Raw genomic sequence first — 10,676 nt, 5'->3', positions numbered from 1 at the left:
TGAAAAGAGATGACACATTCAAAAATTATTCAGCAAAGCCATACTGCTGGGACAAAAGCAGTCTGCATGATTAGAACCACACTGCCATAGTGACCCTGCTGGCTTTATCATATCTGAATATATTTGAGGTCATGTAGTTGAGATATATTTCAGGCTAAGGTATATTTGAAGTAGCTGAGAAGATGAAAAGTGCGATACTACATTAGAACAGCCCTGTTTCAGCAAGTGTCAAAATTCTTGCACTAACAAACGTTTCTTCTCATCTTCATTTTTCTCTATAGCCATGAAACCTATGGTGTCTACAGGTGCTGCCAGGGAAGGGAGCCATTTCCAACATATGCAGGACTTAGATTTCAAATTTTTCTTCCAAATTCCCTAGGGGGAAAAGATGCTGACAGAGACATCTGAAAATCTAATTGGAGAAGAGCTTGAGCTGCTGTTCCCATAGCCTCTTTCATTTGTCTTAGCTTTTTCTGTTTTGTTTTAAAGCCCTTTGAACTGGAAAAGCACTTTCCATTCAGTAAGATCCAGGCTATAACACTTCTCTGAAAATGCCACATTTTGAAAGGCTGACATTTAAAATTCTATCTTAGGAATGGGGAGAAAAAAAGTCAGAAAAAGAAAGAAACTGTGATTTTGACTTTTTTTTTCAATGTTTTATCTGTGCCAGGAAAGGGTATGGGCAGAATAACACAGAAGACGAAGCAGGAAAGCCAAAATCAAAACATTTCGTTACATCCCACACCTGATCTACATCAACCCCAGCTCCAGAGAGCCATTTGCAAGTGGCTGATTTACCAAGAGAGGATTTGTTTTGCAACAACTCAATGCATATACATACATCTTGCTAAAAATCTCTCCTGCTGCTTTTTCTGGCTTCTCCTCAGCATTTTGACAAGTCCAGTGCTATGTGATAGGGTTTTCTGAAGCTTTTACCAAAAATTTTTTACACAAAAATTACTGCATTATTTCTGCAGTCGCAGCAAAGCACTTGGATGCAGTCGGTGCAGAGCTGTCTTTAGGCAGCCCTCACTGTAAGAGATCTTTAATGCCAGAACTCTTAGGCACTGAGGGAAAAATCTGACAAGATGGCTGCTTGTTGCGATGTCTGTGCATTCACCACCTGTGTTTTAATCACACTATGCTAAGTATCCACAATTATAATAGCTGGAAAAATAAAGGTACTTTTAGTGGATAGATTTTTTTTTTTACCATGTATTGGGTAAATGATAAAATATTTTATTTATAACGCGTTTCAAGATGCACAAGGTTGGGTATATCTGAAGACAGCAAACTTGATAAAGGCTTTAGTTCAGCCAAAGACATAGGTGTATACTAAACTTCAGGCATATGAGTACTCCTTTAAGCCAGAGAAGATCACCTGGGCATTAAAAACAATTTTTCCCAAGGCCCCATCTTATGCCTTCTTCCTCCACACCACTAGATACTAAAATATAAATTGGAAATTTACAGTTTTCTAAGGGATTTTCTCATTAAATGCCTAGAGAATTTCTAAGCAAAACCAGAACACTCTCCAATCCCCAGACAAAATACACAATTTTCTTGTATCTTGCCAAAACAATAAAGCATTCATAAGAAATAGATGCTTCCAACAAACTCCATGAAGCTTTCTGCCTGGGGATATGCCAAGAAACTGTCTATATACTTCATAATGGTATTGTTACATTTTGATTACTTTCATGAAGTCTTGGTATTTCAGTGTATCTGAAGTTAGGGCTCATTCAAACTCATCACAAACACTCTATCTGAATCTTGCCCAGGAGGTTCTAATCATGAATTTTCCTTATTAACTTACAGTCTTTGTATATAAATTGAAGTATTAAAACAATGAAACACAGTTCAAGGTTTTTGTTTCCCATGTTTCAGTTTTAATTTTTAAGTCTTCAATTATGCATCAACTTGTGCCTCCTTCCTTACAAATGTTGAAAATGAATTTAATTATCCTCTGCAAGAGACAGACACCACTGTTGAACTGTCTTCATGAATTAATGTTTTAGAAATCTGTTTTGTGCTTCCTTTAGAGCAACCTTTTATACACAGTGACATTTTCCTGTCACCAGTAGAAAAACATCCATCAAACATTTCCATTGCAACTGAATATCTGTATGTGGGATAATTGTCCTCTTTGTCTGTTTAAGGCATATACTTAATTTAAAAAAGATACTTACGTTCAACTTGGTCAAATACAGAAAATCACATTTTCTTTTTAAATTCCTTCTTACAAAGAAATGCTCTTTAACTTTAATAGCAGAAGTTCATTAGAAATATGTCTTTTATAAAGCCTGATACATGTACTTCTTTTTCTATACCAACACAGTTAATTGTACTAATTGAACGTTTCATTATGACTGCCAGTTCTACCAGCACGACTCATCTATGAGCATTTTCTACAGGACTGGATCTGTGCTCCACAGGAATCATTAAGTACAGTCTCTCAGGATTATTCCAAATTCAACTTATGTGACTGGAGGTGCATTAGAAGACTGTAGCACTGTGTGTCATCATGAAGGCAAGGTCAACTTTCATACATTTTCATGGAATTTTAGCAGTAGATTAAAAAAATGCATGAAAGGCTCTGATCTCTCCCAACAATCTTGTCATCATCAGAAAGAGAGAAAATGCAACTTTAATTCAGATGACAGTCGTATGGGAAAGAGGATGTTCTGATCTTTGACTGTGTGCTATGAAGAGGAATGTGTTGGTGTTAGAAAGATAAACAGCCATGATTCAGCATGTGTGTTTAAAGTTAGGATAAAGGTTTCAGATTTTCATAATCTTTACTAACTAACTTGTGATATCAAAGAGGGAACACAGTAGGACACTGTGAAAAACTACAGCCTGTGCTTTCATGTACTACTAGCTTTGCATCTTTAATTTTGAGTACATCAACAACAAAACAATCCTAACGCTCAGCTTACCTCCAGAGACTTCAGCTGAGTTGAATTCTGAATTACATCAGGCCACAGTGACGTGGTGGGAAATGTTAATAGTACTGTCCCTTCATCAGCAGGGTCCCAGAAGCTCATTAAATGCACCCAGACACAACGTACCTTGGGCAACCATTTATTAACAGTCATTACAGAAGGCCACAGTGGTCTACCTGAAATCTGGGGCTTTATTTTTATATTCACCTAGAAAGGGAGATTTCTTTGGCCTTATAAGCATTCAGCATAAATATGAAAGGCATGAGAGACATGAGGGAAAAAGCAAAGCTCTATTTTCAAATGAGTGAACAAGCAAAAAGGCTAAGTTTCTTACTCAAGGTCACACAGAAAAAGCTCAGAGAGCAGTTCAGGAATGAGTTCAGACTGCCTGAATTCCAGCCTATGACTAGAACTGTAAGAACAAAAGAGTTTTCCGCACATATTAACCTAATCAGAACATCATATAGCAGAAGAAAGTAGTCAAAAGCATGCCAAAATCTACTCGCAGTGGAGTGACTTTGGTAAGTGAGCACTGAAACGGATCTGGAATGTCAAAGACTTTTGGCTATCAATTTGTCAAGATAAAAAATAAATTAGAGTAGGCAGCTTCTCTGTGAATTATCTGTAATGAAACAGCCAAAGCCCTGAACCATTCTGCCCTGAATGTCTTTACCATCCTTTTATTCAGCAAAGACATACGAGCAATCAGACAAAACAAGTTTGAAAGCCATTGTGCTGAACAGTGTTGTTCTGGAGGCTGCTGCTTTTAGTGTCTCTGCTGAAACTGTGCGACAAGAACCACAAATGTCTGATATTCATACCATTAAGTGAAATATACAAATAACAACTGGATTTGTGACAGGAAAGAGATCTTCATGACCACGTGATGGGGAAGACATGCAGAAATAACACTTACTTAAGAAAATTCCTCTATTTTCTACAGCAGAGCAGGAAAATATGTCAGGCATGTTGAGTTTAAGAATTTGACTAGAAAAAATGTCTGTAGTTTTTTATTTGCGTTGGATTTTTTTTCCTGTGTAAAAATAAAGAAAGGATTCAGGTGCTGTACGCTGAGAAGCAACTCTTGATGAGTGCCACGGGCGAGAGGTACCAGGCCTTGATCTGCGCTCAGAGGCCAGAGCAGGACAAAGGACTGACCTTTCAAGTGACAGGATTTTGAGGCAATGGGAAAACGTGCTTTAAAGCACAGCAGGTTTTCTCTCATTCTGCCATTTAGCGACAGAGACTCCATTACTATTCTGCTTTGCTCAATAGAAATTTAAGAACAAAATTACCAGCTTAACTATGGTGCTCTGTTTATTAAGTACTTCCACAATGCTTTGTACAATGAGATACATGGTAATTATAAAAGGAAGCACTGATGCTTTCTGACTGCTGCCATACAGAAAGATTTTCATGCTGATTATACTTAGCCTAATACGTGAACTAACCTGGAGAAACCTTCCCAATCTGTCACTTTCTCATGATCAGAATGACAACCCACAGTCCCAGCCTTGAGCATCACTGCAGACATAAGGGTACTCTGCAAGAAACCCCTGTGCTGTGAATCCTGCCTGACTCCCACAGCTGAGAGAAAACATCAGTTTTTACTGCAACAATTTTCCTCCTCTCTCAGATATCCCCTTCTACTTCATAAATGTAGTGATTTTTCAGGGCCTCCAGTGAGCCTGCATCTAAAGTTTGATCCTCTTTTCAGACTCAGGTGGGATCTAGAAAGAAAATAATACTACGTATCTCAAACCATTTCTCTTGTTGTGGCTCACCAGCTTCTTACCTTTCTCTTGCTTGTCACAAAATCACAAAATGCTTTGGGTTGGGAGGGACCTTAAACACCATCAGTTCTAACGCCTTGCCATGGGCAAACTCCTCCTACTAGACCAGGTTGGTCAAAGTCCCATCCAACCTGGCCTTGAACATTTCCAGGTGTGGAAAATCCACAGCTTCTCTGTGCCAGGGCCTCACCAGTCTCATAGTAAAGAATCTCTTCCTCATGTCTAATCTAAATCTCTCCTCTTTTAGTTTAAAACTGTTAAGTGGAACGTAAGCTTAAACAAAGAGAGTTGGGAGGCTGTGGTTTTTATGGAATAGCTCTGAAGATCTGAAGGCTTCAAACAAACCACCTCAGAAGGACACAGGAGATGCTAAGATGAAAAGGGATCATAACATAAGCAAAAGTTCACATTTGTTTTACATCCTGAAAAATATTGATTGTTACAAAAGATAAAGAGTCCCTACCAGTATCAAGCACTAAAAATATTGGCCATCACTCCAGGGGGTTGAATAGGAAACAGTTTCTTCATACGACCTTGAGAAAAGACACACATGCACACACAGGAATATCTAGCCTTTTTCAGCATGCCTGATGCCTTCTCTTCACCAACAGTGGCTGACACTGATTGGCTGGATGTTAAACATTCTACATTATACTGTGCTGTACACTGTACACTCAACAGAAAATGGCAAGTTCTGTCTTGTTCGCAAGGGAAGGAAACTTCACTTATACTGGGGTTGGACTAAACAAACTACAATAATCAAACTAAACAAACTCCAGTGATTTCTTCCAGCTTCAGCAGTTCTATGACTGTGTGAATTTGATGCCTGCTCTATGACAGGATAGTTGTTCTTTTACTGTGTTGTTTAACTCTCCTGTTGAGTGGTGTGATTTTTTTTACTGAAATAGTTTATTTGATAAATAATTTAGTATATATAAAAATATGTTGCTATGATTATAGTTTATTCTCTCGTATCGTCTAGCATACTTTCATCTTTGTTGAATATTTCTTTTGTTGTAACATTAACCCAAATGTCATTGTCTGAGTAGGTCAAATTCACCTCTAAAATTATGCAAATTCTTTACACTGACAAATCTAGGAGCAGAAGGTCAGGATTCATCCAGCAGGTAAATAATCACCAAGGCTGGAGGCTGATCAATACTGTTTCAGCCCTCAGAGCAACTCCTGAACTCCTCCTTATGAAATATCCTTAAAAACAGGTCCACTTTAGATTTCCACTGCAGCTGACTCACTTATCAAAATATACTTTACATATTTGGTAATGCACAGCATGCATCCAAAGTCTGATGAAAACTGAAACAGGGTTATCAGAAAAGATCATGACCAACTGAAGACACAGTACCATTCACAACAGATTTTCAGGTAACAGAGTGCCAAGAACACTCTTACAAGATATGTGAGTTCAAATGCTCAAAGCAGGAAATTCATCCTGAGATTCCCTTCGTGTGGGTTACTGCATCTCCCCCTATTGGTATAATTCCTTGACAGATTTGTGATTGATGTCTTAGGTTACCCATCTCTTTCTCTCAATCTGCTGTAAGACCTTTCTGAAAATAGAAAGGCAGCAATACACACTTTTGGGGGAGAATATAAAAACATCTTCCTTGGTTGCTTATATACATTTGAAAAAAGTAAAGACTGAAAACTCTGGATCTTATTTTGTACTTCTTTTCTTCATCTTTAAACATAGAAATCAATAATGTTTCCAGGTCAAATTATAGTTTAAACTGTCACGATGGCATCTGTAGTAGCTATGTTGTATGACCTTAACTACTAAAATAGTGAACATATTTTGGAGAAAATGAACATTGCAGTTAAAGAACTGCTTAAGGTTAGATACAGTTTACTACATTATTGTCTTTGCAGATCAGGACACTTGTTTGCTGGGAAAACATCAATCATAGAGTGCAAAAATCCCAACATATCCCTACAGAACTCAGCACCAGAGGTCATCCTTATTTCTCTTTCCTCACTACTGACGACATTTACTATGGTGAGGGTCAGAAGTAATTTCCATGGAAACTCTAAGCTCTGAAGGCTATGTACTATCCCCTAGTGCAAAAGCATAGTTGCTTTAGGATTTATTGGCCAGCTACACATAAAGAAGGGTGGAAGTTTAAAGAAATCAAACTGGACTAGGGAAAAAGAGATAATAGTTTGTGAAAGTTATCCTTTGGGAGCCTACAATTAATCATAGATAAAGAAGTAGTAAGCAGAGAAAACAGGTGGAAAAAAAATAAACTTTTTTTTTCTCATAAGACTCATAAATGGAGAGGGGAGTACTGTGGCATATCAAATTATGTTAGAGATATAACAGCAACACAGATTCCAGTCAGAGACTGAGTCAGCTTCACATCTGCAATCAATTTCAGACTCAGTGCTGATGACATCTTGAGATTTTACACCCAAGCACCTAAACAGAGTGCTTATGCAGAGAATCATAAAATCCTTTGAGTTGGAAGGGACCCTTAAAAGTCATCTAGTCCAACTCCTCTGCAATGAACAGGGACACCTACAGCTAAGTGTTCTCAGATCTCAGAGCCTGGTCCAGCCTGACCTTGAATGTCTCCAAGGTTGGAGACACCACCTCTCTGGCCAACCTGCTCCAGTGCCTCACCACCCTTATTGTAAAAAACTTTTTCGTTATATCTAATATCTTCCCCAGATACATAACGGAACTGACTTTATCCTACACTCTCTTTATTCACCTTTCCACCACTTTAAAACTTCGTCTGGCATGGCTCAGACTGGAATACACCCATAGAGCCTACCTCTTCCAGTTGCACCAGGAAAGTGACATTGTGTCCTTGCTCGGCTGTCAGTTTGCCATCAGAGGTGATTATGCGAAGTCCCTGGGGAGCTTTGCCAGGACACTGCTGTGGCTTTGCTGTGTACCGTTCTCTCACACCATCCGTGCAGTTATTAGAAACAACTTTTCGGTACCTGCAAAGGTAAAGAGAGAAACTGTGCAAGATGCTGACAGGGAGTACGACAGGGTTAATTGGAAGTGAGGGGACATTTCTGAGGTTTCTTTAGACTAAGGAGATTAGAAGAAAACAGATTCTCAAATACATTTTATGATTTTCCTCAGCCCAGCATTCACCATGTACCTAACATGTAAGCAGTTAATAATGTTGTTAATGACATGTAATATTTAGCACAGCTGTATACCACGTACTACATACACTGCATAAAACATAGAATTCTATGACAATATAGGTTGTAAGTTAAATAATTACAAAGTTATAAATAATCTACATATATAGTATGGAATTGTATTATTACACTTTTAGGTAGTAAAACAGATCTTCTCATGTCACAAAACCATTCCTTTCTCATCAGCTGTGAGACAACTCTCTAAAGACGTAATCCTCTAGAACTTAAAGTAATGATAAAGTGGAAGAAGACAAATTATGCCTATTTTTGAATGTCCAAAATTCCAAAACATCTTAGATTCCTCTGTTTTAATGACTTGCATGAGAAACGCAGTTTGAGGTCAGTCTTTTAATACAAAATGCATCTTTTATTGATGTCCAGCAGTGTCAAAGAACAATCAGCATTTGGACTAACTGCCCGTCTATTACTTCTTTGTACATATATATCAGTTTCATCTCTTTCCTCTAATTTATTTCCCACCCTTTCTGGCTCACGTGATCCCACATGATTTTAACAGGATTGCTTTCAGAGATTTAGTGGTCTGGCCTTTGCCTTACATTTTCCACTCAAGTTTCTTTATGGCATCATTTTTCATAGAAAGGTCTGGACCATATGTGATGGTGATCTGGAGGGCCTGACTGTGCACCCTAGCAAATTCAATAACGAAGAGGTCCCAAGGACTTCATACAGCTTTGAGTCACCTATGGTAAATGCTATCATCATTGGGTTGAAGCTCATGTGACTGCTCTGGCTAAAGTACTGTCTAGTGCACCACTTACCCAGTGCTGTTGAGATAACTCTGTCCAAGGCTGCAGTCTTTTGACAAGGAAGATGGATTGTACCAAAATGCTGGTAAACACTGCCCATTGCTGTGACGTTCATATCCATAATCACTGTTTTAACATTAAAAGGAAGTTACACACAAACACCAAAAAAATTAGAATAAACACAGGTATTAGTTCACGCTGTCTACTGCTGATAGAAGTTGTGATTTTCCTCTGTCTGCTTACTAAAGTTTCTGATTTTTTACTGACAGAATAACAGATTCTTCATCTTGCTTTAGCTTTTGTTTTGCATAAAGTTACCTTGCATACATCCCAGCACAAACGAGTAGAACTAAATCATTAAGATTCTTCCAGGCAGTTCATGACTACTGCTTTATCTGCTCTCCCTAGACAGGCCAACAGTGCTTAACTAGCTCATCTCTAAACCACAATATGATAAAGGCCAGAGATCTTCATCTATTTCAACCACTGCTGTTTCAGTTATCTCTTAGAAAACTGAAGTGCTAAACAATTCATTGTATTTGAAAACCATGTCACAGGAACTGTACAGGAAAACCTATAGCTCCGAGGGAGTTGAGTGAAGGAATTAACAGGGGGTATTCAGTAATGGCTGCAATTTTCATTTCTATTTTGGTTTGGAAGAGGAAATGTTGCAAAAAAAAAAAAAAATTTTTAGAAACAATAAATCGAAATGGAATCTTTTGCTTCAATTTGGGTTTAGTTATGACTAGTTTGTTTCAGTTCCATTAAAAGTAAACATTTCCAACTGTTTTTTGCTTTCAGATAAAGTCATGATAAATAATGTTCATTTTTGATTTCTTATTGGGGAACAAATAAACAATTATAAAACCTTTAACCAGTATTATGCTTGCATGCCCCTCCTATCCCTGAGTGGAGCTGTGGGCCACCATGAAGCCTCCCCTCAGCCTCCTCTGGTCTAGGCTGAACAAACCCAAGGATCTCAGCCACTTCTCCTACGTCTTGAGCTCTAGACCCTTCATTATCTTTGTTGCCATACTTTGGACACTCTCTAGTAGTTACGGCTAAATAATTTTAAGAATTCTGGTACTGATCTAAGAGGTGAAACAAAGAAAAAAGAATATTTTGTAATTTGTTTTTGTTCTACTATCATAAAGTGGACATTGAGACAACTTTTGTCACAAATTTTTACCCATGCTTTAACTTTTCAAGGAAAGAAATGTTTTGATGTAATCTAAAAACAGCAATTTAAAAGATGACATTAACCAAAAAAAAAAAACACCCAAACCACTGATGCTGCACATCATGTGGAAAAACTAAACACAATGGACTGCACAACTGCTCCAAAAGAACATTTTGGCAGCTGTGTTGCTTGGGATAGCTACAACGAATAATTGAGAACATGCTCTAGGAAACAGCAATGAACTAGACAATCTAAATGGGTCTTTTCCTCAGTTTTTGTGATTGAATTTTCATGAATCTATTTACTCAGATGCTGGTGATTGAATGTTGCTTAATTGCTTTAGAAGCATTAGCCAGCCTATTCTCCCATTGCCATGTGCTCCTCTAATCATCCTTGTTGGATTAAAAACACTATGGCTGTAGAAACACTTTATAATGAAGAATAACACCACTCTGATTTGCTTAGAGAAAACAAATATTTACATACAAGTGGGACTCCTGTATTTTTGTAATTCATTTGTCAACACTTTGCAGCACTGTATTCCTAAGTGTCACTCTAATTAAAAAGCTGTAACACTCTACACAAGCAACGTTATGTAATCAGGTGAAAACAAAACAGAACAGTGAGATCTGCTGCAGTGAGGATCAGTATCTGCAGTCCAACTTAATACAGCAGTATCAGTCTGTGATTTCTTACTATACACATCTACACTCATGCTATAATTTTGCTTCCTGTTAGTACTCACAAATCTGGGAAACGGAGGCTTGACTTCACTATGTTTGACTATACATGGATTTCTCAAAGTCAAGAGAAT

The 10,676-nt window shown here is 37.9% G+C and overlaps 1 protein-coding gene across 1 annotated transcript in view; it reads right to left on the bottom strand.

Annotated features, from left to right (window-relative positions):
* SORCS1 (sortilin related VPS10 domain containing receptor 1) overlaps positions 1-10,676 on the bottom strand; it is a 278,025-nt gene that overhangs the window by 35,918 nt on the left and 231,431 nt on the right. The window contains exons 17-18 of the mRNA XM_021398544.1: positions 8,695-8,808; positions 7,531-7,702 (exon numbers count right to left, since the gene is read on the bottom strand). Of these exons, the coding sequence (XP_021254219.1) occupies positions 7,531-7,702; positions 8,695-8,808 (286 nt within the window). The remainder of the gene's footprint in view (positions 1-7,530; positions 7,703-8,694; positions 8,809-10,676) is intronic.

Source organism: Numida meleagris, chromosome 5 (assembly GCF_002078875.1).
Source record: "Numida meleagris isolate 19003 breed g44 Domestic line chromosome 5, NumMel1.0, whole genome shotgun sequence".
NCBI classification, from domain to species: domain Eukaryota; kingdom Metazoa; phylum Chordata; class Aves; order Galliformes; family Numididae; genus Numida; species Numida meleagris.
The sequence above is the reverse complement of the archived record's forward strand: the minus strand, read 5'-3'. Positions and strand labels throughout refer to the sequence as shown.